The sequence below is a fragment of the Dromaius novaehollandiae genome, chromosome 3 (assembly GCF_036370855.1).
Source record: "Dromaius novaehollandiae isolate bDroNov1 chromosome 3, bDroNov1.hap1, whole genome shotgun sequence".
NCBI lineage: Eukaryota > Metazoa > Chordata > Aves > Casuariiformes > Dromaiidae > Dromaius > Dromaius novaehollandiae.
Window position 1 is genome coordinate 52468090 of NC_088100.1, and position 27447 is coordinate 52495536.

Sequence of the window (27447 nt, forward strand, 5' to 3'; positions counted from 1 at the left end):
TAGGACTGTTCTGAAAAAGGCAGTTCCTTTGCAATGCCTAAGTGAGCAAACAGCATGCAGGAAAGCACCAAAGGTGAGCCAAGGGCAATATCTTGTCTCATAATACGCCTGTTTCTTTTTATTTAACTGTTTATTTTTGTAAGCAAAGAGACAAAAAGAGTACATTTGACTGACTGAAACAGAGGAGTCTTTTTGTAACATCAGTGCACAAAGAATGAGAAAAATGAACAAAATATTATAACCTTGTTGCCAAAAAGTGAACTCCTAGGTCTGGTGTGTGTCCAGGACTGACAGCCAGTGATTATGACTGAATGAACCAACTCTGACTTAGAGGGATATTGTAATAGTAACTCCATCAAGCCCAGTAGGAAATGTTGGCCCATAACAAATACCAACAATGAACACTTCTGTCATTTTGTCTAAGGTAGGGTATTATTTTAGAATAAATAGTTATATTCATTTATGGGTCTATATCCTGTGATTTAAGGACTTTTCCATCTCTGTATTTTATGACAATGGATTTATATGGCATGTTTCATGGACAGGAAGATGATTCTCACCACCAATGAAATGGATGCTGTATGGAGGATCACTGACTATACAACCAAATTACATTTCCCCTCAGGGTAGTATTAGAATGGCACCAAATAACAGAGCTGGTTTAGTTCAGGAAATGAATGATGCTTTCTGTAATCAAATCCACAGGGGAGATTTGGCAACAGGGATGCATACAGACAAATTATTGTTGAGTCTGGACATAGCATTATTTAATATTAATTTTTAAGTTCTGTGGGATCACTAAAGATCTACAGGAGAGTAAAAGGGTATACAGCCTTCATTTATTTAAATCGGAGCCAGTACTACTAGAAACACAGACTTTGATACTATGTGAATGTATTGGTGCATTACTCATGCAAAGGAATCAGTAATGCCGTCTGTGTGGATCTATGGCTCCATGTCAAACACACTCAGGGTTCAACTTTGCAGTTACCGCAAGCTTCAGAGGGCCAAGTTCAATTAATGTATTTGTTAATGAGAGGCAATGAAGGCACATTACTCCTTTTGAGAGCTGAGTCCTAGTTACCACACCTTGGACATCAGCTGAAACTGGATGTTCAAAGCCACTTATTTACAACTTGTCTTGCTCATCAGGATCTTACAGGTTTCTCTGTCTTTTCTATACCAGGGTTAGGCAACATACCCATTTTCTCTTTTTAATCACATTATCCAATCCCCTGCAAACACATCCTTCACGATACAGATTACTTCCTGAGATTTTTTAAAATATTGCTCACTCGAAGAATCTTTTCAGTACACCACCTGGGTTGAAAAAGACTGCGGCATCAAAGCTTATCATGTGTCAATCTTTGACAATAGCTTTTGGTCATAAATGCAAATGTTCTAGGAAAAAATGATTAAACTTCAGCAACTTTGTTTCTGCTTTACAACTCCTTTCCCAACACCTATCTGCTTGAGTCCAGGCTAACTAAGGATTTGAAAGCTTTGTGTAGAATGACTGCACTCTGCATTACCTGTGTTTCAGTATTTTAAAGCTGTCTTGAGATAACCTAAAGCTTCTATGTCATTTAAAATAAATTGAAACGTATTTTAGAAAAAGGTCTGTCTATACAAGTCTGTGTTTTCATTTAGGACTAAGCAAACACATTGACCTAAACCAACAATTCATTTCACTAATGTTTGACTGCAGTCAGTCACAAGGGCCGTACCACCACTGTTCATCATGTTAGCATCTGCGTAGACCACTAATGATGTGGGAGTCCTTATACTCATTGTATAAGCTACGTGGAAGAATGCAGGCCCTGTTTTCTGTGGTCATGTTGGTGTTGTCACAAGGACAGTGAGAAGGTAAAGCATACAACTAAAAGGTGGAAAGAATACAACTGTAGAGAGGAATGAGTCCTGAGGAGACAAAACCCCCCCTCAAATTCTGAAGCACCAAGCACCAACAAATAGGCAGATCTCTAAAATAGCTGGTGAAGCAATCTGGAACTGAGAGCTGCAGAGAAAGACGACTGCAGTAGAGAGAAGATGGGGATACCAGGGCAGGAGGTGACAGAGAGATTGCTTATGGCTGAGAAGAGAACATTGATCCCTGCACCCTAAAGTCACCCATTCTCTCCTAATGGGCAATTAATGAGGTCAATTATAATAGGTCACGTACTTATCAATACTGAAAGACAAATCTTCCTCCCTTTTCATTTATGTGTACCCAGGGAAAGAAATAGATAGCTGTTAGAGAGAAGTTGAGTAAACGTCTACTTTCATTAAGACTACATGAATGTGCTCTACAGTGAGAGCACAGAGGGAAGGCATGTTACTGCTACCACTGCTGCAGGGAAGAGCTGATGTCTGCAGATGTGTACCCTAGTTTGTTCACGTACACAAGAATGGAAGCCAGGATGCCATGCCTTACAGCCCTGCACTACAGAGCAGCCTCAGCTTCACCAGGAAGCAAGGGGCCAGCCTGGGGGGGACACAACAGCTAGAATCAGGTGCAACATGTGGGTCTTCATGACTTTAAAGGAGCCTGGAAACCACAGGTCCCTTCCAGCCTCAGTTATCCTCTGATCCTATGACAGGAGCTGTGTTTGGAAACTATGCTGAAAAGATTTTCGAAAGTAAGAAAAACCTAGATGGTATGTTCACATGCTTTTAACGAGAAACACAGGGCTTGAATCAGACCTGGTTTTCACTGATACACATTCAGAGCAACATCACTGAAGTTAACTGATCTGGAACATCTACTTGATACTTAGGTACTGCTTTAACTTTATAGCGAAGTATGTCACAAAGTGGATGTGCTAAAGAAGAACAGCTATTCAATAATGTACAGCTTACTGATTAAGAGCTTAGAAGCACAGTTTGGGATGCATTTGTAACTACAGAAGGAATTTGGTCCTCTGAGTCTGGGAGCAAAACAGAGTTGCTCAGACTGGATTTGATTCAACACTCACACCACTGCCTCTGTCCACACACAAGCTGCTGTGTGAGTGCGGTCCTTGGTAGGAGGCAGCAGTAGGCAGCATCCTTCAATAACTCTTGAACTTCATTTTAGGTGACTGAATGAGGACAAATGCAAAGTAAGGGTGTTCCCCAGAGTATCACCAACATCACTGTTGCAGTGGTGGAGCTCTTTCATCCTGGAGACCCTCATTTGTCAGCCTAAGAATTAGGCATGTCATCTTGATAATATTACAGAAGAGGAAAGCTGGGGATTTGAATGGCCCTGTGTTTTAAGCAGGGTGGCACTGAAGTAAGACAAGGTACATACTTCAGGGAAAAGCATATTATAATTTTGGTACCTTCATTATTCGGGTTCCCATCAAAAGAAACATGGGGGTTTGGTTCCCCACGGAAAGAAACAGTGCAAAACATGCATTATCATTATACATACTAGAGTATCTCTCTTTCCCTATTTAGAGAATATGTACTGAAGGTGTTAATTCTTATCATCCTGCTGTGATACATTAAAACTTCTGAAAAATGCTGCTTTCTCTGCTGCAAAAATACATGTATTTGGGGCTCAGCCCTTCAGATTTCAGGAATTCCTATTATATGGAGTTAAATACAAGTTAAAAATAACACCACATTTCCAGCAGCAAAATTTTAAGAATCAGATGCTCACCCCACCTGGCCTCAGTTAAGTCTGGAAGAATCTGCAGAAGCAGCTGGATGGGATCAAGCAGGGTGTGAAAACTCATATTCCAAAGTAGGATAGAGAAAAGAAGATCACTTGAAAATGTCAGTGTGAAGCTGGTTCTGTATGAAGTGGAGAATTTCAAGTGTGAATGTGTGTATGTGTTTGTGCATGTGCTAAGGAAAGTAGGGTTGGCAAGGGAGACAGAGGAGAGCTTTGTGTTCAGTGCTTACTCTGACACAGCTCAGCCTGCTCCCTATCTCTCAGTTTCACTTCTGAATGTGCAGGAACATGCGGTGGCTCCTTTTTCCCACTATCTTCATCATCCCTTGTACGCAACAGGTAAGTTCATTAAAAAGAAGAAAAAGACTTCTCCCTTCCTAACCCTCTCCAGGTTTAAGGTTTTTATTTGCTTAATGACAGAAAAAAAATTTCAGAGAAGCAAATTCCTCGTAAAGAATAAGGAGTCATTCGCTACTCCTGAGTAAATTTCATTTGCAGCTTATTTACTGCATCAGTCCTGATTTTATATTTTTTCTCTTTAATCTGTGTATTAATACAATTCTGTGACAAAAGTGTTAAAACAAGCTTAAATTCTCAGTGACCTTGCTTTTTTTGTTTTAAGCACAAATGATTGTCTGATGCAGTATGAGAAAGTAACCATCTTGTCCCTGCTCATATTCCAGATATATATACACTGATCTGACTTCAGGCTAGATTTACAAATTAGAAAGGAGCCTGGACTGTGTTGTTTTGTCTCTTGTGAGACAATTTTAAGTGGTAGCTTTTTGCTGAAGGTATTTCTGTGTCAAAGGCCAATTTCATTATTTATTTTCTTAATAATTTAATTGATTTTCTTCTTCTTTAGAAAATATGCTTTATAAAGCACAGGGTATTTTTCCTCTACTAGAGATCAAGATGAATGTCAAATGGAGAATTTTCAAATGAAAGTCTATTTCTGATAACTTTCTTTCGGAATATTTAAAGCTAGACTAAGATAACAGAACATAACTAATAATACATTGCCTACTTTTGCTATTTATGTCATACAGACCTTGCTCAATCTTAAAAATGCAAGAAAACAAACAAACAACACATGAAAGGTTGCCACACAATGGTCTCATTTTCTAATCTGCCCATAGGATCAGGAAAAGTATGCAGTGGGCTTGTGTGATGTGGATAGCTTTGGTATAAAAACTTTGGAAAGCAAGAATTAGAAAATATTTGGCCTGTAAACTTTACAGGCAACCTTTAAATTTTTATCATACCCTAATAGATTTTTGAAAATTTTTCAAGTAGACTGAATTATTCAATAATTCCACAGTTAAAATTATCAGATGCTCCCCTGACTGTATTTTTCTTCCTAGGAAACTTTGTAGACTCACATCTGCAGGTTGGCATCTTTTCTCAAAAAAAAAAAAAAAAAAAAAAAAAGCTTGCTTATGTAGAATTCTATAGGTTCAAAGCACATTTTAATTTGTAATACAAATTAAACTTACTGGTCAAAACACACAGATTTCCTGCTACAAACATCCATTTTGAAATAAGATATCTGATCTAAGCCCCATAGCCTCATATAGCTGGCACACAGCCAAATCCCTAATAATAATATTAGTTTGGTTGAGGAAAAAAAAAAAAGATTAAGCAGCAAGAATGAGTTTCCTAAAGCACCTAGTCTTGATTGCTGCTAAATGCATTGGAACACCTGTTTTCCACATATCCTGTTCCCAGAACAAGCCTTTAAAAAGCTTTACACTCAGTGCATGTGTTCATCAAATTAACATTATGGTTTATATGAAAAGTTTAGCTGTTTAGAAGTACACTTAAGTACAAGTAAGTTAGTGGTTCCTATATTATTACTGCATTCAAGTAGAATGGATTAGAAGAAATTATTTAGTAGCAAATGATTCCTTATCAATTATAATATTAATAGATATCAATGATAAATTATCAAAAATAACACATTTATGAACTATATTCTGTGTTCTACACATAATACAACAAGACATGGTTTAATATTTAGTTGTTATATGAATTGCCTTTGTGAATGAATGCATATCTTAAAAATCATTCAGCCAAAGGAACTTGAAAGCCACAACTTTGGAGCTTCATAAGTAGTTGTGGATTAAGATGTTGTAAATATAGTTGTAAATGACCATAAAAATGGAAATTAGAGGTAGGAAAAAAGGCCTCTAAAGAGTCATTTGCAGCCTGCAATGAGGCCAGCTCAATTATGCTGGAACAGCTTTCATTTGATATGACATGAAATGCTGAATTCTGCAGATACTTCCAGTTTGCAAGTTGACTTGAAAGGAACAAATACAACCTCTCCCCTGACTTTCACTTATTGTCTCTGTGAGAGGCTTTCTGAGGTGATTTCTGAAACAATGGAGAAGCAGTAAATTCAGGCTACATCTTGTCTTTCTACTGCTGATACAAATCAATTTTTGAGACACCTCGTTCCCCCTGTAAACCCTGAATTCAAAGAACACTTACTCATGCAAATAGATATACACCAGCAACAGACCCATTAAGCTCAACGCAACTACTAGCATCCCTTACTACTTGCAGGATTCAATTTTTGCAGCTAGCACAAGACAATTTGTAAATGATATAATATTCCTTCCCAAACGGCTACTCAGATTTTTGAGGCAAAATAATACTCAAAGTTGTTTTTTATTTTAAAAGGCTTTTGCCATCAAGAATGGCACAAAGTGGTTGGCTATCAAATAGCAGGAGGAGCCCAAAGCTAATTAATTTGATAGAAGGTTCTTAGGAAAGAAGAGCTAAAATAAATTCACCATTATTTTTAAAACCTTGTAAAACCTTTAACTCTGCTACAGGTTTTGTTCTATAGAAGGAAAAAGAAAGACCAGTGAACTGTTTTTCAAATAAACAGTAGACCAGACTCATTGTTGACTGACACTTTGATGGATTAAAGTTACTGAATCGGTCTCCTATCTAAACCTCACAGTGTCTTCATTTTGTGGATCTTGCGAGCTTATGAAAAATAACTTTGTTGTGTCATTAAACTTCACACTTTCTTCTATCCCAGTGTTGCTTTATGGTATACCAGCTATGCATAATGTAAGTGGCTCTCAAAAAATCCCACTGTATTTAAGTTTTTTTGCAGGGCACAAGCCCACAGCTCACAAGGAACGAAGCCTGGAGCAAAACCTTCAGAAACCACTGAAGTCCACCAGCGAAAGGAGTTTTGTCACTGGCCATGCAGATGCCCACTCGTGCCAACCTGCACCCCTGGGGTAAGCTTGGTAAAAGATGGTTGTGGCTGCTGTAAGATCTGTGCCAAGCAGTCAGGAGAGACCTGTAATGAAGCAGATGTCTGTGACCCCCACAAAGGCCTCTACTGTGACTACTCTGAAGACAAGCCTAGGTATGAAACAGGCGTGTGTGCATGTAAGTTGCTCTTTCACGTTCTCTTCTTGAAATCCAGGAGGGTGGGACCACACAGGTGAATGGTTTCAAAGGAAAAATCCTTGTGGGTGCTGCACAGCTCTGTGCTATGCAATTTATACAAAATTAGACATCGTACTGTTCAGTCAGAGAACTGGAGACTAGAGTAGGGACTGTCTTTAAACTTACTTGCTTATGCGTCAGTGAAACCAGTTCATTCTGCATAACCTTCTTATTTGCAGACATGCTTATGACTGATGTAAAGTTAAGCAGCTGTAGCTATCACTGGGCACAGACAAAAAAGATGTGCTTGAACTACTATGAACTTGAAGCTGTGAAAGCAGAAAACTCAGTAAAGGATAATCATATTTTAGCACTCTGTAAGCAGAAACCACACACTCATAATGTATTAGTAACTGTCTTTTACCATTTGCAGATTTTGTAGCTGTAGGATGTGAGCTCAGTGGAGTTTATTATCTTAATGGGCAGACCTTCCAACCTAACCCTCTTTATAAGTGCCTGTGTCTCAGTGGTGCGATTGGATGTACACCTGTATTCACACCGAAATTAGCAGCAAGTCCCTGCACCAGGGTCATGGGCAGAAAGAAGTCTGGACAATCCATCTGTGGCCCTGGAGAGCACAAGCAACTTCAATCAACAAGTTACAGACTCATGTCAGGTGTGCCTGAATAGACTGGTAAACTTTCCTGTAGATGAGACTCATTAAATTTAGTGTCCCAGAGGGGTAGGAGAAGGCACTTGATCCACTCATTCCTCTCCCTTCTCTAGCAGCCAGGCTGACAGCATGTACTGGCAGCTTCTTAGTTCTCCCTCAAGGCCACTGCCAGGGTGACTGGTGTGTCCCAATAGCCCCTCAATTCTCTTAGCTCACAGACTCTTTTCTCCAAACCTGATGGATATGAAAAACAAAAAGCCTTTCAGCTTTTGTTGTGACAGAACTGGCCAAAGAAATCTTCAATCCATCTTTTTGCAGATTTTTACTGCTCATCAGAATAGACCAATCTGGCTTGTTGATGTGCAACTGTTTTGCAAACTAGGAACTTCCTTACTACTTTTGTGGTGGGGAGTCTTGGTTATCACATATCTAAATTGGCTTGTTGCAGGCCTCTTCTTTCAGTAGAAAGTAGAAAATTATGAAGATTGCCATAGCAGCTTGCCTTGATCAAAAAATTTCAGGTCACTGCAAGGACAAAAGTCCCCTCAGTTTCTTTTCTATTCAGCCTGAAGCAGTTTACCTATGCAATACCGCTAAGATCAGCTCATATTCCCTTTAACTTTATTCTTGCTCTGCAACTAACACTGTAGTACCCTTGATCACTCTAAGAAAGCACCATTGCCAGAAGCAGCTATCCTGGCCCTTCCCTGCTGCAGCTGCCTGCTCTGTGCTGCCTCCTTCCCTGTGCATGTGCAAGCATTTACATGGTGAAACTAATCATCATTAAAACTAACATGGGCACAAGAAACAGCACAGCCCTTCTTCAGGGCTCTCTTAACTGTTTCTTCTTCAAGATGCAGGTGATGGAGAAGGGCAGCTAACCAGGCCAGTACACTCAACGGACCAGAGGCATGGCTGTTCCAGTGCTATTCCCAGAGCTAGCGTCCACTGAGCTACATAAACACAATACGGAAGGTCTGTGCCAACAGAGGTGCTTGAAAACAGCAGGCAACCTGAAAAATGAGGAACCAGACATATGCACTCCCTCTATCACCCAAATATTTTGAAGTATAAACTTCATTTTTGTCCTATTCACCCTCCAAAGAAAAGCACCTTGAAATATTGTTTAAAAATGAGGCCTTCCCCCTTCACGTTCCCAGTACGGCAGAAGTAAATTGTAAATTGTGCGTGACTTGCATGAATGGCTCAGTGAACTAATATCTATTTTGAAAGTCTTCTTTCTTTTGTTAGTGTGGACAACTGCTAAGTTTTATTTCACTTTGCTGCTCTTGTTTTGTTTTCCTGCTTTCCTTGTGCATTTTATTTACCTAATTTATATAAATAGGAGTGTACCTAGATCATATTTTAAAAAATGTGCTAAGTATAAACAACTCTTTAACTTCACTTTATTTGTTGCAGATATGTGACAGGCTTTTAGTCTGCTTGCTGCAATGAGATCTTTAAATTGCTGTCTACCTTCCAGGCATCCTCGTCATTCTACCTGTGCTCTCTAAATGCACAGATTCCACACACTTTTTTTTTTTTTTTTTTTTTGCAGAATTTCACCACAAACTTTTGCACTATTTACAATTTTAATTTTTTTTAATACACCCAACTTAATAAAAGCTCTAATCCATAAGAAAATAGGCTTTTTGGTGATATCTGGAAATGACTGGAGAAAGGTTTTCTCCTCAACACAAAATCTAAAGCCTTCACAGCATCTACTAAGAATCTGATACTAACATTTTCAACATCCATCTTCAAGCTGTGCTTGGCCTAAGCTAATTATCAAAGTCTCTTCCCATATTTCATAAAAATTTCTCAAAAAACTGTTATCACGTAACATTTCCATAACAATAAATGGGAGGTTCGTACAACACATGCAGTTCCATAGTCCTTGTTGGGATCTGAATATCCAGCATCAGTTAATTTAATGGGAACTCAGTGTCAAAACTTCTGTATAGCTTTGCTTGTGCCTCATTTTTAGATTCACCTACAAAAGCATCTTCATGAACAGAAATCAAATGCTTATCCTTTCATTTTCAATTAATCCTTTTAGGGCTGTTTCGCTGCATAAATTATATATTGCTGTCTTAGCTTACAGAAACTTACCTCTAGTTTTGAAGAAAAAGTGCCTAATACAGGCAACTCCTTGGACACCCTGTTCCAGGACCTGTGGCATAGGCATATCCAGTAGAGTGACCAACGAAAACAGTAAATGTGAAATGAGAAAAGAAAAGAGATTATGCTTCATTCAGCCTTGTCAGACCAATATACTGAAGATGATAAAGGTACTTTCTAATATGAAATGACTTCCTAATATAAAATGGAAATATTGGAGGTAATGGAAAAACTGATGTTTTAGCAATACTTACTAATATAAAATGACTTATTTTCTAAGAGTCATATAAAATGACTCTTCTCCCTTTGTACAAACCTTCCTGAAATGAAAGTTTGAGATAAGACTGAAGCTTGTAATAGTAAACTACAGAAGTGTAATTTCAAGTAAAACAATAGATTATACTGAAATAAACGGGGTGCTGGTGCTGTCCTTCTGCTCAGTTACTCAGGAAATGTTTTCTATTTGTTGGCTGTTATAGAAAAATAAGACAGCTTCTAGAAGGGGTAATTTTCAAGATACTTTTATGTAAACCTTGCAATTTTTTTTATATGTTCTGTTTTCCATCTGTAAAAACCTCAGGCTTTTCTTTGTTTCTATATTAAAGATTCCAAAAGGAAAAACATGTCAACCGACATTCCAGCTTCCTACAGCAGAGAAACTAATCTTTTCCGGATGTTCAACCACACAAAGCTACAAACTAACTTTCTGTGGGGTGTGTTTGGACAAGAGATGTTGCGTACCTAGTAAGTCCAAAACGATCACTATACAGTTTGAGTGTCCCAATGAAGGCTCCTTCAAGTGGAAGATGATGTGGATAACATCTTGCGTATGTCAGAGGATTTGCAGTGATCCAAGAGATATATTTTCTGAACTTAAGATTTTATAAGGAGTTACATCATTGACAGTAATAATTGCAAGGGTGACAGCAATAATTGCAAGGGTGACAGTACATTCACATTGTGAAGAGTTAGCCTAAAAAACCCCAGCAATCTTTATAGTGAAACTACACATGTGAATATTCATTTGTTAAATATCAACTGCAAAATGCATGTAAGAGTTTCTTTTTAAACTTTTTTTTTTTATACAGGGAAACACATTCCCGAGAAGTATGTATATGCTGTTAGTACTGTCAGAACAAGAGTTTTTATATTAAAACAAAAAAAGCACAGCAAGACAGCTTTTTACCCTGCTGTAAGATGCACTGCCCAAAATGACGAGTACATGTAAATTCATAGATGCTCTAAATAACCTATTTGAAAAAGACATTTTAATCTGTAATACCTCATCTATCATCCTTGGTTATCAATATAACATTTACAACTATGTATCTGCAAGGCTAAAACACATCAGTGCTGTTTCAAGCACACAAAAAGCGAATTTAAAGCTCAGACTGCTTTTTGCAGCAATTAATCTTTCCCTAGTGCTATGAATACAAAAAAAATGCACTTGCAAAGGGACAAAGAAGGGGACACCGACAGATAACAGAACTGCAAAATTTCAAGGAAATGCTTATTTTTAAGATGCTTTCTTAAAAAAAAAAAAAAAAAAAAAAACACGCTCTCAACAAATATTACCACAATGTTTTGTTGAATACTTCTGGCCTCATAGACTGAAAATTGTGCTTACTTATACACCCACTCAAGCTTTAAGACTTCATTGTACTGGTCCATTCTGATTTGAAACAGTTTACTGCTGTCTTGCTGTTTTAAGACAGTCAAAGTTGGAAAGCAACTGGAAATAGATGCACATTTTATTTTGTAAAAGTTCTTATCGTAATACAAAAGTCAACTTACTCTAATAATTATATATATTAAAACATCTATTTAACTTGCATTCTTTTAAGTATATAACCTTCATTCTCCAAACAGTCTTCATTATAAGTGCTTGTTTCACTCAGAGGTATAGTGTATTAATTCATTATCAAGTGCAACTCAGCTTTCATGAACATGTATCATTAAAAAAACAAGTTAATTAATACTACAATTATAATACTTGAAAGAAAATGTATTTTCTTGAATTCTCTGATATTGACACTTTTAATCTCAACTGAGAATGCTCTAATACAGCTAATTGTAGCTAAGTACAATAGGAAGCAAAAATATAAACTACAAACACTGTTTACAGCATTCTGAAATGACACCTAGTATGCTGCAAAATTTAAGAAACCAGTTTTATTAGAGGTTTGCTTTCATCTTTGAAAACAGCATATGGGTTCTCCTTCTCTTCATAGTAACTTGTTAAAAAAATTAATAAACTAGTAGTGGTGATCCTTCTTTGAAGCAGGGCCTGCCTTTAGTTTACTTTAAGCTCAAAGTCTGAGAAGACTGAGAACTGCATTTTGGGCTGCTACAACATTCCTTTCTTCTCCTTACAGCATGTGGTATGTCAGCTCTACAGTTAGTATGACGCCTCTCTACTGAGTTCCTCCACAATTAGGTACTGGAGAGCAACACACTTTAAAATCTTTCTTACAGGATTCATACAGAGAGCTTAGGAGGCAGTTGTCCCAGTCTCATTTTTGAATGACAAGATGTAGGCACTCTGCAAGTCATTCTGCTTAACTGAAGTGGTTGGAATGCTTGGGGGAAAAAAAAAAAAGCAAAATAACAATTCTTCCTTCTTTACACAGCTATCTTCAGTCTTGATGGATCTATTCTAGGCCCACCTTTTGTGGCATCCAGTTCATTATACTCTTCTATTAGGTCAGACAAAGATGATATAGCTTCAGAAAAACAGCTTTGCTCCATTCCATCTATATGCAGATAATGGTGAAGATGAGCCTATGAGAATAAAAAATTCAGCTTTAATCTTTTCTCAGCACATGACTTAATTCATTTGGCTCCAGAAGCATCACTGAGCCTGCACCAAAGAAGGTAGTGCAAAGCACTGTAGAAAGTAGATTTAAAGACTGCTTTCATGACATCCCTTGCTGATATACTTGGCAACTTTAGTAACAATTCTCTAAGTAATTGCAGTTGATATTAGTGATTTCTTACACATGGAACTTTTCATATTCTGTCTTCTGGGGGACGCTTGAACAAACTGGTAGGTAGATCTGTCAGATACTGCCTCATTGCTGAAGAAAATAAGCGTATTGTCTTGTAGGTACAGGTAAAAAAAATGGTTTGCTTTTTATGCAGCAGTTGTTGAAATGATTCCTGGATAAGTACCACAGCCTGGGTTAGGCTGTCACTTTTAAGTAGTCCCTTTGTTAAAAATAAGATTTGTTTCCCAATAATGCGAGATAGTAATGCTTAGCAGCTATGAATGCTATAACGATGACAGAGCCATACCTTTTTCTTGTAGAGCTTCATGAATCTCTCTTTGAGTTCCATAAAAGTTGGTTTCACACAGGTGTTGTTTGCTAAAGCCAGAAGCGAGTGGGAATGGCCCACGGGAGGTACCGAACACAAGCCAGTTTTCCACCCCTCTTGATTCCAGGAGACAAAGTGCAGGGAAGGCTTCAACCTGTGATTCAGAAGTTTACAGATACATATGGAATGTAAAGAACACAAAGCCTAAGTCTCCTTGGCTAACAAACAGTCTCAAAAGGATGACTTTTAAGCTTTCAGGACTAAAAAAGCCAGTTATAACTAGCATTTTGCAGAAGACATTTTAGGCTTCAGAAGTAAATTGTTTATGTATTTTAAATTTAAATTGCAAATACCAATTTTTGTTAATTTAACATATCAATTTTTGAAAAGCAAAGTTACAAGGCACCTATTTCTAGTAAAGGGACTGCAAGCACTCTGAGTCTCATGAAAGGGGCAGATTAATAGTGTGAGGTAACAGTCTGTTAAAGAATATTGAACTGAAACTGTCTAGAGTTAACCACTTAGCACAACTTGTATAAAACTTGCTTAGCATGAGTAGCTAAATTTGCTGAAGCCTTAGGCCGCACTCAGATAACACGATGAACTTTCACCTACTTCAGTAAGAAAGGGCCCCAGAGCCAGTTCAAGCTAGAAAGATAAGGAAGATTACAAGGAAGGTAAATCCATCAGCAGAAGCCCTAACAGTAAAGATAAGGAAAAACAGCCTGCTTAGAGATGACGATGGGACCCAAAAGAACAGGAAGATCCCAGACCTAAATATTACGAGTGGTCCAAACCATCGCGTGAGGGGTGGGGAACTTAGATTGTAAGGGTATAATTGCCCAAGGATTTCTTTGTTCGGGGTTCCTCTTTGCAGGCACCCAGCTCGAGCTGTTATTGCTGCATGTGCGTCATTAAAATTTATTTATTTAATTTCACTCTGATTTGGCTCCGAACTTCTCAGTGAGAACCTAGGGTTGGACCCTGTTATGGTGGCTGGCAAGCCTAATTTTCCATAACACAGTCAGTCTACCTACAGTTTAGGTGTAGGTAAAGTGTTTTTGATTCTTAGAACTATTTTCTCTGTGCACCCCTGTCTGCATGTAAACTTCACTCTGTACAAGAAGCTTGTCTGCACTTCCTGTTGTCATCTACTACAACAGTGTAAGAGACAGCAGTGAAGCTGTAACAACACAGGGTTGTTAAAATGGCTCCCTATCCACATGAAGAAGAGCTGGCTTCCATTCAAAAAAACCAAACTTCTACGACAGAGCCTGTTCTTCCAACATTCCATACTGGCAGGAGACCTGGGGAAGGCTGCACTTTCTGAGGATGGGAGGAGCAGCTCAGGGACATCTAGTCAGTTCCCTTTATTTGGAAATCCAAGAATGTTGTAACTATTATGCTAATTAAAGTAAATTATTTACATTTTCTTCTCTTCTGAAATTAAGAAAAATATTTTTTGAGTAAAATGATTTAGTGTTAAAATTCTTCAGATGAAAAGTGACAGTACCATAGACAACTGACAACAGCTTCTATAATAAATACCATGAGTACTTTGTGTGGTATTACAAACCTTTCAATATTTCTGCGAAGGTCTGAAACCTGCACATTTCCTCGAACAAGAAGTGCACAGGCAAGGTAAAGACTATGCTTTGGATCTGCTTGAATTAGCTGATGATCTCTGCTAAAAGCATCTGAAAACATCTGATCCAACCTGGGTCAAGAGAAAGCAAAGTTATCTTATTAAAGCACGTTACGAAAGTTCTTCAGAACTCCCACTTTCAGAGATTAAAAGGTTTGTAAAGTTCTGAAAATAAAGTGTGAAAATAAAATTTAAACTGTGGTAGTGAATGACAGAAAAAAAGATTCAAACCTTTATATTTACATATGTGGCATTAGAATTCTTTTTTTTCCTAAGTAGAACATATTTCTCCATTCTCTCTAATGGTATGACCCAGTGTTGAGTCTGAAGTCAGAGAAGTTGGCAGACTAAAAGAGACCTTTAATAAGGAAATTAGGTCACAAATTTTTAAAAATATTTAAGTGGATTTAACTACCTGAGCTTCTGGTTATATGACAATTTGAACAGGCAATCTCACTGCTTGTGGAGGATCTGGGAAAGGAGGTGGCGGGGGTGGGTGGGAAAGGAGGTGGCGGGGGTGGGTGGGAAAGGAGGTGGCGGGGGTGGGAAAGGAGGTGGCGGGGGGGGGAAAGGAGGTGGCGGGGGGGGGAAAGGAGGTGGCGGGGGGAAAGGAGGTGGCGGGGGGGGGAAAGGAAAAAAAAGAAAAGGAGACAAACACACTATTCTTCCCACCTCATTCTTAAATACCATTGACTGTGCATTTCCCCATAGTCTGCTGTCCTCCCTCTAGCACTGTATTGCCTCCTGAAGGTATGGTTTCAAGAGAGAGATTGAGCTGATTGTCACAACTTACTGAAAGAGGGTAGTCCCAACCTCTTCTCCACCACTTGTTTGCCTACTCCCACCACTTACCCTTAGCTGCCTCTATCACTTTTGGAACTTTTTACTGACCTGATCTCACTCTCTAAAATAGAAGAAACTTATTTTAATGGGTTATTTTTCTGCCATGTCAGAGGGATAAATCATCTTACAGAAAGGTAGACAAGCATCAGCAGAAGGAACCAGTGGCTGGAAAACTGTGAGAAGGAAAGATAAAAGGTGGAAGCATATTGTGTCCCTTTCAATTGTTACGATGGGCTGTTAAATAGGCTCACTGCATCTCATAAATGAAGCAAGATGCCCTAACTTCCCAAAGAGTCTTGTTTAATTCCTTGTTTGTCTTTGTAGTATTTTGCGAGAGAAATGCAAAGCGTAACTTAACTTGTGGTGGGTTCTATCTATCACCTAGTAATAAAGGCATTTCCCAGCAGAGCTAATAAAAACACATTTTAAGTTTGCTGACTTAACCATTACAGAGGTATGATCTTAAAAGGCAAATACCAATTCCTCCATGTTTTTTTTAACCTCATTTTCCTTCCCTCATCACTCCGGTATCACTCATGTTGTGCTGATGTAGCTGAACAATCCACTTTTAGGTGCTAATGTCTCCAGGAGGTCACAAGAAGTGCTCGTGAAGGTATGGGAACGTGACCCACAGTTAGGGAAATGGGACAGAGAATGTTTTCAAAATCAGCAGGACAAATTTGAATATATGGCAGGCTTTTAAAATTCATTAACTCCTTCCTTTCAAATTCCCAGAACTTCTACCCTTAGTTTTACTGAAGAATTTTTTTTAATGGAAACTATAGAAGAATTAAAAATTAAACTTCAAATCTAAAGACAGTTTGCTAATTCCATAATAACCTCTTTTTCCTACCTTCTAGAAGGTACATTAACATCAGTCAAAGTATACAGAGGAGTCAAGCTTGAAACCAAGTAATGAAGTCGAGGAAAGGGAACCAAATTCATGCTGATTTCATTAAGATCCATGTTAAGTGAACCCTCAAACCTAGCAGAGCTGAAAAAATAACAGAACTGTTTTAAAACAATTTAAGTAAATGACTTTTGTAATATAAACATTAATTATATCTATTTTTCAGCTGTTCCTCATAATGAAACAGTAAAACAACAGAGTTCAAGAATATCATTTCAGGAAATGCGAAACTGTTTAGCTATAAATACTGAATTTTCACATTGGGTGGTAACATTGCCATTTCTCATTTCCTTGCATTTCTCATAATAGAACAATTAAGCATCAAGAATGAGAGCTTATGTTTATTGGCTGTAGTCTTTAGCACTATTTTTCAGTATGTGGATACAACAGCTTGAAACCAGTTTTAATACATAGGCATAATAAAACGTCTGACTTTAAACATTTCTGACAAACTGTTTAAGAAAAGCAGACCAATACTCTGAAGGTATATTTCACCAGAAGTTTCTTCCAGCAGTGGACGATTTAGGTGCTACAATGGTCTGATGATATTTATAAAAGGATATATTTGGCCTAGGAAGACTAATTTCCATGGTCTCCACCCAATATCACTGGAGGATAAGAAGATTCTGCCTACAGACCTCGTCTTAAGTTCTTAACTACTACAGCTACAGCAACACCACTGACATCTGAATACCTCCTTATACTTCAAAGCTTAATCATTAATTCTTAAAAAGAGACTAATGCCAAACTGAAAATAATCAAAAATCTTTGAGGCAATATAGGCCTGGATATCTGCAGTGGATTCTGCCTCCAGCAACATTACTTTTACAGAGGAATAACCTGTAACTTTACCTTGTCAGGTTCAGCAGCAAGTTGGCTATGATATTATTCATGGCATCAAATGGCTTCTCCTGTACGGTTTTGGTACTCCCTGCACTTGATGTTACCAAGCTGTTTTGTTTCACAATTGATCCTAGCTTTCCAGAATTGACCATCTGATGAATTTTATTAACTATATCAAACAAAGACTTTGAGAGAAAAATAAAACCAGAAATCATACAAGAATTCTTGGGCACAGAGCTTTCAAATTCAGTACCTGCATTTATTATTTCAAATAATCTTAAAATTCAAAGAGAAACTAAGACATGGTAGTTCTAGTTCAAAGAATGTGCTCTGATACCTGTTAAGTCCAACCTTTGACCAATTCCAATTGACTGAAGTGTTTCTAAATGTTTGTTCCTTACACGTCACAAACGTACACAGCTTAACTCAGAAAGAATTTTGAATTCTATTCAAATATTCCCAAACCTTATCTTCTAAAAAAGTTATTTCAAATTCTTGTAATTCCCATGAAAGCGAAAACACATTCTTTAAATATATTCCACTTTCTGCAACTTTCTTATAACCAAAAAGCAATTCAGGAGAGTCATCAAAGTTGGATTCAAAGAAGTCTAGTTGTTTATGTGGCCAGGTTCATCTATGAGGCTCATATCCCATACCAGTAAAGCCTAATTGAATTTGGAGTAGGTTATTAATTTCCCTTGCAGTACTGTACTAATGCTACACATAAACTGATTGCTAAAATGATTTTTAACATTCTTGTCCTCAGTATATAGGAGCCTTTCACTGTTTACCTTCAGACATGAAAAAATTCACACTAGACTACTTTTGAGGGTGGAAGAGTGACTTTTTTTTTTTGAAGATGGAAGGAACAGAGTGACAAGGCAGATTCATTTCAGAAGCCTGCAAGTGACTTAGGAGTTCAATTATCATTTTAAGAAATGAAATAATGCTTTTAAAGACTTGATTCTAAAAATCAATACACAGCAGGAAGAAACACTTCCTAGATGCAGTTTAATAAAGAAGAAATTGAGAGAAACAGAATATTATTTCTTACTTCATTCTCTATTGGTAGCACACAGTCTGCATGCTCATTAAGCTCCTTCATAGCCAGAACACTATTATATGGAGAAGTAATAACATCATCTTCACCAGAGGGATAAACTGAAGTAACAAATCTATATACTTCTGGGAATTCATCCTCAAGCAAATTCAGTACAAAAGTTCCAAGACCAGATCCTGTCCCTAAAAATAATTATGAATGAGAAGACAGAATGAGAGAAGATAAAAGGTTTCCCATGTTCTCACAAGCATGAAGTCTCATATGCTGGAAACATACAAATTTTCAATTATATATATGAAAATTTTCTGAAGTATTCAGCAGATTGTGGAGGCTATTAGCACATAAATTTAGGCAAAAAATTATTTTTCTGTCTTGGAAAAACTTAACTGACAAAAGTATTTCCCATACTAGACATGATGAAATATACAATCTCAAAAATTTCTGCAAACCAAAAAGTCCCAAAACATGTATCAGTTCAGGCCAACCAAAATTTCCCTGACCTGGTCTTTTATTTGTTATTTTAAAAACATTTATTTGAATTTTGAAGGAAAATATTTGTTTAAAAACATTGAACTAACTGTTCTTCAAACGAGTCTTTAAATTACTTTCCTACTGGGGTTTCTTTACAAAGTTTGCTGATTCTCTTGTCAAAATGTGATAACCCCTTTTCTCCAACATACACTTTTTCCTCATCAACACTAAGTTCAAGTCAGAGAATCAAACTGTAGGACAGCTAACAGAACCTCAGCAGCTGACGATTTCATCTATGAACAACGCAGCAGTTTTCTGCAATAATAGCAAGAATATCTGCAGGGTCTCTCAAATTAAGTAGATGACCACAAAAAAGACCTTTGACAAAACTCTGTGTCATATTTAGAGCTATTTGCAGTGTCTATTTCCACGTTACAATCATTTATAATATATGCTCAACGCCACTGAATTTGTCCATGTTTCTGGGGAGAAAGGCTTAGTGACAAGATAGCAGTAACAAAATTGTCACTGCAAAAAGTCTCTCTTCAGATTTATTAGCAAAGTAGCTAGACTGGATTCAAGAGAATTGTGTGGAAAGAAGACAGAAAAACAAGAAAGTTGAGCAACGTCAGAAGCATCTTTCAAATCCTTCCTGAAAAGTCTTTGATCACAATTAAAAATAACTTGATTATAGCAATGATGCCAGTGTTCGGAGGCCACTGCCCCTTCTTTTGATCGGTATCTCTGCAGCGTTTCCTTGTATTTGCCACCTGTTTTGATCCATCCACTCTGTCTTGTCTTATAATATAAACTGTACTTTTGTTCTGTTTTGACAGTGCTTACTTGAGTTCATGAATAGAGCTCCTCAGTGTTCTAACAAGTAAAGAATAATTCCACGTCCACTTAATTGGACTGTGTTAACAGCTTTTTATTCTGCATTTTGTATGATGTAGATTATTACAGTGATCTTCTTTTCAAGACCTAGATTTTTCTTTTCACTTGTGGCAGGTGCAATCACACCAAGCATACAATTACTTACCACCTCCCATAGAATGAATTATAAAAAAGCACTGTAGACAGTCACAATGTTCTGCAGTTTTCCTCAGCTTTTCCACAATGTTTTCCTGGTACTGACAGCCATATAGCTTGTGACCTACAGCCCTGAAAGTAAGAAAAGTACTTAGAAATGCCCCCACAATCATCTTTCAGTTTTTTATTCCAATTCCTTCTATTCAAGATTTTATATCCTATTGCTTAATAGTTCAGAGCTGGTGCAACTCCCGATTTAGGAGAGCTGCAAAGCTGTGACTATGCCATGGGATAGAAAAGTTGGGATATAGTTTTAATATAGAGAATGCAAGCAGCACCTAGTTCACAGCTTTGAAGCTTGCCCTATTATTTTGTATGAGAAGGAAATAAACACCCATTTTGGATGATCAAATTTTATTCAAAATTGTTATTATCAAATGACAGTTACATACCCCTTAACAAAGAGGACATCCATATTTAACATGTGCACTGATCTTCATTTGAGTATTATGCAAGTCAGCTGTTACTGGTGATTAAAAAAACCCAAACAGATCATTTTCAACACACTTTCCTGTTAGATGGTGAGATTATAGAATGCTTTATTCCCTGTACTGCACTTTCTTCTGGTATATTTGCTGATGATTTGCTTTCCAGTCTGTAGTGCACTGAATATTATTAGAAATGTATTAATTCTCAGTGAAGATTTGGAATTAATTATGTTAATCACCCATTTCCTGAATTTCTCTTTTTAGTAGGGTAGCTTATATGCACAAAGCTGGAATCTGTAGTGCTTAGAAATCAGAAGTGCATTTGTTCATATAACTTGTTTCTTTTTCTACACTAATTGCACAGTCCCAAACTAGATTATGGCTTTGACTGAGCAGTGGGAGCAGATGAATGCCAAAGAAACAAAAATATAAACCATGCTCTTTAAAGAAGAGTCCAAAAAGAGGAAGAAAAAATAGAGAAAATCATGTATCAGCAGAATTATCCTTCTGTAAAATGGTTTTCAAAGCCCTCCTCCAGTCAACAGTAGAACAGTAAAGTTTACAGGTAGTATGTTGCAGCTCTCCAGGTGCAGTAGAATGAATCACAAAGCTACTGTTATCATTTTCCATTTCAATTGCCATCTAATTAGTTGCTACAAATGCTTTCTGAAGAGTTAGGAAGAATTTCTTCTCACCAGTTGTTTCCTGATCCAGAAACATCTGTGATAAGCTGCCTGCTATCAAACACATCTCTCAATGGCCCCTGCAGAATTTCATTTACCACACCCTCCTCCATGTCAATCAAAAGTGCCTTTGAGAAAAGAAAGAATTAAAGTTCAGTCAGTAAGCAAGCCACAATTTGAAATAATCACACAAAGAAATACAAAATTATTTATAAGATAAAACATATGTTTTTTATACTGTGTTCCAGAGGGTCTTGTTTTACACTTGTAGTTAACTAGGAGATCAACTAGCAAAAATTCACCTTGACTGCTTTGCTTGAAGTCATTCAGTGGGACAGCATTTCAGATATTCCAATTTTGTTAAATTTTTTAAAAATATTCTGCCTCGGTACTTTGGAGAAAGGAAATTAAAGCATTTTTATGTTTAAAGCTTTGTTGTTTCTTAATCACTTAAGCAACAGAAACAGCTTAAAGAGGTTGCCCCTTAAAAAAATTCAAAAAACCCTCTCTTTGTAATATCCACAATCATTTTATTAAAATTATACTTTGAATTATTCAGGAAGAATGGCTGCAAACTGCATTACTCCATTGTACCAAAAGTTATTGTTAGAAGTTTTATTATTCAAAGTACCTTTTGAAAATATGTTCATTTATAAGAACTTTATGAAAATTCCCACAGTGTCAGACATAAATATGTGATGTAAAGGAATGACCTTTATAGATTGCCTTACTCGTGCTTTTAAAGAGCATATTTTTCCTTTGGAAATATCACGACCATCTTCACCACTTCTGGAAAAGAAAAACATCCAAACTCAAAACCCTACTAGGAAATAAGACAATAAATACTAGAATAAAATTCAGTCCTTAATCTTTACAGTTCAGAGGACTGTTACAACATAAACAGAACACACTGAACATAAAATACTGCTAGGAAAAAACTCAGAGTGCCCTAAAAGAAAGCAATTACAGGACCCAATCTCAGTGAGAAATATCCTTAGCAGTATTTCATCAGGAAGCTGAAAAGATAAGCATTGAAGGCTTACTCTCAGATACAGCCTCTGCTCTGTAATAAGTCTACAAGCATTGCCAAGAGCATTATCTTTTATCTTACCATGTGGTATGTCCGCATCATATAATGGAATGTAGTGTACCAAGTAGCACCACTGGACTTTCAATAGGGGTAGTATGGCACTCTGCTACTACTCAGGACATGAAAGCAGCATAACTGCACTAGCAGAGCACTTTGCTTGACTTTTTTTGTCATTGATATTTATTAGTTCAGAAATCATGCTGTGCTGACATAGCTTTATTTTCTTTTTTTCCTGGATTGGTTATACTGAACCAGTCGGGGGGGGGGGGGGAGGGGGGCTATGCATTATATTCCATCACATACTTTTCTCACAAAGAACTCTGGTGCCTCTGCACTCACAGGATGAGACATTCAGGTCTGGCTAAACTATACCAACACAGGAAAAAAAGGTAGTGAAGATGGCTCTAATTTTCCCCTCAACTTACCTAATTTGGGTGCAGGTCAATCCTCAGATCACTCAAATTTGAAGTATTTCTTAGACTGCTTTACATTCAACCACACAAACTTTTCAAAACATCAGGTGAAATTCCCTACAGTGCTCTCAGTCCCAGCAGGAACAAGCGGAAAAGAGACAGTATGGGACTGCACTGGAATCCTCAAGGAGTTTCTACCTTCTCACTCCTAGCAGCTCTCCAAACACCTTCCATCAGCTGAGCAGCTCATAGCAGCCACCAGTATTCACGCTGATTACTCTAGCCTATGCAACTCCTTATGAAAGTCCACCACAGCATCAGCCAATCCAGTTAGAGAAGTTCTATTTCTCTTCAAGGACTAACAAACTCAACAAAGAGGGGAAAAAAATATCTACCTTTCTGCAACTATTGTCTTTGTGGTCTTCCACGATAGCCTGTGATTTCAAAAACTTACTCTGATTCAATTGCTTGGAGAAAAAACCTAAATTCTCTACAATCCCTACATCTCTCTTAGATACGCTTACTTGTTTTATTTTTGACAAATGGAGTGTGTTTGTGTGAATGTGTGTGCCTGTATATGACTTAAGATGTGTGAAGTTTTTTTTTATTTTATGCAGTATATGTTTTTATAATATTATGTTATTTTTACAATGTTATGCTTTTTATAAACTGGTCAAATTGTTAAAAATGTATTTAAAACATGCATTTCTGCCTATAAAACCATACACTTGTTTCCAAGTTGCCTATGACTACCAGTCTTTGCGGTTTGTAATGCAACATGCATGATCTTACGGGATGACAACTTCTTTTATATTTAGTAATTGTTTTACGTGTTTTGAATAGCTAAGTTTACTACAACAAGAAAGCTCATATATGAAAACTGTTTTATACAATTTTACCAGAGATGGACTCATCAGCACACTTGATCATTGCACACAAACTCACTATGCATTTGGGAAATTATTTTGCCTGATCTCTAAGTTGCTTTTAATAGCTATCGTTATACAACCAGCTTGATGGAGTTAGCGTAAAATATTTTGCTTTCAAATCTATTGGAGCAAGGTGGCCTTCTGGTATTATTAGAAAAGGCTTTCAGGCTTTCTCTTTCTTGAATGCTGTAATCTCTGGTTTCTAGAAAACTGATACTAGCAGCAGCATCTAAGATGTATGTTCCTGCAGCACATGAGCAGTTCTAGATGCTTATTGTACACAGGAAGCATAACTTTTCAATCTTCAAACAGGCCCATGTGGAGCATCTGTAAGAGTAATGATCACCGGGTTGATAACTCTTACAGATTGAAGCAATAAGCTTTTAAGCTCAAAAAGCACACACCTCTACAACATGTACCAACAAATCAGGCTGCCAGCTGAAGAGTCTGTAATTTATATTTTCTGATGGGAAAGGAAAGGAAGGAGAGAGAAATGCATAGTGCAGTGACTGAAGTGTGAAAAGAAGTCATTTTAGCCATCAATTAAGTGCCCATTCTGTCCAAGACTACAGACATAAATGCATTTTTTACTTTAAGAAACAGATAAAACTGTCCTTCCACTAAAGAGCTCATTTGCAGCTGAAATACCTCCCAACTGAAATCAGCAGCAGGATTAAAAGTGTGGATGTTCAGGTCCCTCGTTAATTATTTCAGTGATGGGATTAATTGTTAATTCCTCCGTAGATACATCATAAAAGAATGAACATAAACATATTCTCAGTGTTATACAGTTTATTAATCACTGTATGAGAAAAGAGCCTCTCTGGTCTGCAAGAATGTTGTTTATAGCTGTTTCAGACTGGATAACCCATCTGGATTATTTTGAAAAGCAGTATGGCATAGCGTACAAGACTGAAGTCTCATTTTATGACATAAGTTATATGCCTGCAATGACCTTCAAGATGAACTAGTCCTTTTTGAAAAAGTTAAAACAAAACCCACCACAACAGCAAAAGACCAAAACCCCGTAACCTGAGCAAGACACTATTAAAACTATTCTCCTTTAAATTCTGGTTCAAGGCTACACCCAAAAATGGGAATTGTTTCAATATGAATACGAACAGCTGCTGGAAAAGATGAAATTTGAACATTTAGTCTTCTCTCTCCCTGCTAGGGGAACCTTCCTTGAAACTTCTACGGTATTCAGTAAGATGAGTCCTTCCTCCTTACATACGGAAAAGGGATGTTTATATTGCAGCCAACCTGTCAAATTAAAATTTGGTAGTTTCATCCGGCATGTATAAAAACATGTACGTATTTACAACAAAATATTCTTGATAAAAAACATATTCTAGGAACTACTCACAAGAAATAGCAATGATAAATCACAACGCACTTGCATATTCTTTCAAAGAGGTAGGAATTGAGACAAAATAAGTATTATTTCTATATCATTTTAGTTAAAACTGCATTCCGTACTGCAGCCTTGCCATATCATGGAAATAAAGAGAGGCTGGCCAAATGTTTCCTAATCAATTACAACGCACTGCAATATCCAGGTGGCCAACTGTTTTATTCCTTTAAACAAACTGCAAGGATTTTTGTGATTGGACAGAAAAAAGACAACTGAACGCTCTTAAGGTGGGAATTGGATAACCTAAGTAAAAAGAAAAAACCCAACAAGAACAAAACATAGCCACCAGCCCTTATGTAATCAACTAGTCAGACAAAAGAGATTTAAAAAGTGACAGGCCTTTAAAGAAGACCTTTCCTGACCACCTTCTATATAATTCCTCTTACTACTCTCCCATAAATGCTGCTAAGCTGGTAATCAGAGCGCTTGCAAAGCTACTAGTCAGAGAACTTGCAAATTACAAAAACTATCAAATCTCGACTGTCCATTTTTTGGATGGGAGGAGAAAGTAAAACCAAATACATTCAAAATAGCTAAAATGGAAACAGACAGCGCTCTGAAAAGACGACTAAAAAGCAAACTCTTTTTTAATACAAACTAAATATGACCTGAAGCAAAGAGAACTTTAATTTAGGTTAAGAGCAAATACTAGAACTATTGACCTACTTGTTGAACTCAAAATGAGCCTCAATAAAACTTACCTGGTATCCACGTTCCTAAAGAAACTGCTTAATGCTTCATCATAAATTCCCTTCTAAAAGTAAACAACATGACAAAAGATGAAGACTTGTAACATCAGAAATTCTCAGTGCTTGTTCACAGAGTAGTTGAGGTTGGAAGGGACTTCTGGAGGTCTTCTATTAAACCTCCTCACTCAAAACAGGGCCAACCTTTAAATTCAATCTAAATAGCTCTAGTCAGCACTAGACAAACAGTACTTCATTGAAACATCAATCTGATATTAAAAACTGATCGGAAGATCTAATTAGGAAATGAAGTTTTCAGCAGAAAATTAAACAAGTATTTTTTCTTCATATCTAAAGACTTAGGATTTTACTGCAGATCCCAATACAATTATGAAAATTTTACTGTTTAGCTGACTCAGTTCATCTGTGGTACAATACTGGGACAGTTTCGTGCTCATTGTATCAATGGCCATGAAGTTCTGTGGCAAGAAAAAGTGTGTTACACTGTATCAGTGATTCCAAAACTGAGAGCTAAGGGATGGTGCTGAAATTTCTTGTTCCACCCTACAACTAAAAGAGACTGGACAAGTTTATACACTTTAATATTGATATGGTTTTACAGACCATTGACCATGGTCTCTGAGACCTTATGAAGCAGAGTCTGGAAGTCACTGCTCTTTGTCTACACTAGAACTAAGGGACTCTCCACATACATATGGACTTTGTCCGCTGCCTTTCTGAAAGCATTCAAAAGGATTGCTCACCATTATCTCTATTAACACACAGAATTTACCAGATAATAGTATATTTACAGTCCTGGCAAGAGGAGTGCATTTTTTTTTTCCAAGCTGGTCAGCACAACTCACTTCATTGCATGGCATGTGCTAGCATGGAAAAGAAGGGTAGGTTTTGGTGTGACTGCTTTTTGCCTTTAATGCCAGTGGCACCGCGGGGCAAGTCAAAGATCCTGTATTAAACAGCCCTCTCCCCTCACATGTGGCCTCACACCTGGTAATCTCTCTCTTTCGGGAGACATCCAAGGCTTTTCCAGGTGAAGAGTCTTGAAGAAGCGAATCTGCATGACTTCATTAGCTAAACTACATAAAACCCTGCGGGGAGCTTAGCTCGTAATGAGCGGCCTTAACTGAGCTGAATCCGTGCCGAGCTCTGCCGCCACAGCCCGAGGCGAAGGCCGCCCCTCCCCCTGCTCCCGCCCGCGCGAGGCGGGAAGGCGCCCCTCCCCCGGCGGCGCGGGGTGTGGGGGGGGAGCGGTGCCGTTACCTTGTTAACGGCCGCGTGCTCCCGCAGCGCCAGGTCCCAGAAGCGGCAGCCCACCTGGTTCCCGCACTGGCCCACTGTAAAGGGGGAGAGAGGCACAGGTCAGGCACCGGGGAGGGCGGGGCGGAGGGTGTGCTGGGCTGGGGGCGCCGCCACCCCTTACCCTGCACCAGCACAGACTGGGTCATGGCCGCCACGCAGAGGGAAGGCGGTGACAGCGGTTGCTCCTCGTTCGAACTCGGCGCCCGGAAGCCGCGCCCCCTCGGCGGGCTCGGCCGTTGCGGCGGGCGGGCTCTTCCAACGGCGCGCCGCCCTCTCGCTGCTCGCCCCCCTTCCCCCCCGCGGTGGAACGTCCCATCCGCTGGCTTGGCCCGCGGGCGCTCGCCGCCTCCCAGTCGCGAATGGAATATTCCATCGGTGGGGGGCGGGGGGTGAGCGGTGCTCGCAGGGTGAGCGCTCAGCCTGGCGCAGGGCGGGCCGG

At 38.2% G+C, this 27447-nt stretch overlaps 2 protein-coding genes and 1 long non-coding RNA gene across 12 annotated transcripts in view; 2 read left to right on the forward strand and 1 right to left on the reverse strand.

Moving 5' to 3' along the window:
• The window catches only part of CCN6 (cellular communication network factor 6), a 51560-nt gene extending 40804 nt beyond the window's left edge, over positions 1-10756 (forward strand). Inside the window, exons 2-5 of the mRNA XM_064508100.1 lie at positions 6792-7075; positions 7509-7751; positions 9846-10039; positions 10475-10756. Of these exons, the coding sequence (XP_064364170.1) occupies positions 6792-7075; positions 7509-7751; positions 9846-10039; positions 10475-10756 (1003 nt within the window). The remainder of the gene's footprint in view (positions 1-6791; positions 7076-7508; positions 7752-9845; positions 10040-10474) is intronic.
• An 846-nt stretch (positions 10757-11602) lies between these two features.
• Positions 11603-27274, reverse strand: TUBE1 (tubulin epsilon 1). Of its 10 annotated transcripts, none has more exons than XM_026119997.2 (12): positions 27130-27274; positions 26970-27043; positions 25704-25756; positions 21888-21945; positions 21169-21284; positions 19996-20117; positions 18480-18667; positions 17435-17610; positions 16526-16666; positions 14761-14901; positions 13164-13338; positions 11603-12650 (listed from the first exon to the last, which is right to left on the reverse strand). In XM_026119997.2, the coding sequence occupies exons 1-12, from the start codon at positions 27152-27154 to the stop codon at positions 12492-12494; spliced, it is 1428 nt and encodes a 475-aa protein (XP_025975782.1). In that variant the 5' UTR covers positions 27155-27274; the 3' UTR covers positions 11603-12491. The 10 variants fall into 10 exon arrangements, with proteins under 10 accessions (XP_025975782.1, XP_025975780.1, XP_025975787.1 ...); XM_026119995.2 differs by having other exon boundaries at positions 21870-21945; XM_026120002.2 differs by lacking the exon at positions 27130-27274 and adding an exon at positions 24711-24851 and having other exon boundaries at positions 26970-27042.
• The window catches only part of LOC135327857 (uncharacterized), a 36504-nt gene continuing 36007 nt past the window's right edge, over positions 26951-27447 (forward strand). The window contains exon 1 of the long non-coding RNA XR_010388334.1: positions 26951-27067. This is a non-coding gene — a long non-coding RNA (uncharacterized LOC135327857). The remainder of the gene's footprint in view (positions 27068-27447) is intronic.

Bases quoted from the DNA above. Each gene is read 5' to 3' on its own strand.
- TUBE1 (XM_026119995.2), bottom strand. From the start codon at position 27,154: ATGACCCAGTCTGTGCTGGTGCAGG. The intron at 21,285-21,869 runs GTCATTCCTTTA...CTTTTCTCAAAG, and splicing joins GAGTAAGGCAATCTATAAAG to GCACTTTTGATTGACATGGA. The intron at 18,668-19,995 runs GTAAGTAATTGT...AATTATTTTTAG, and splicing joins AATTCATTCTATGGGAGGTG to GGACAGGATCTGGTCTTGGA.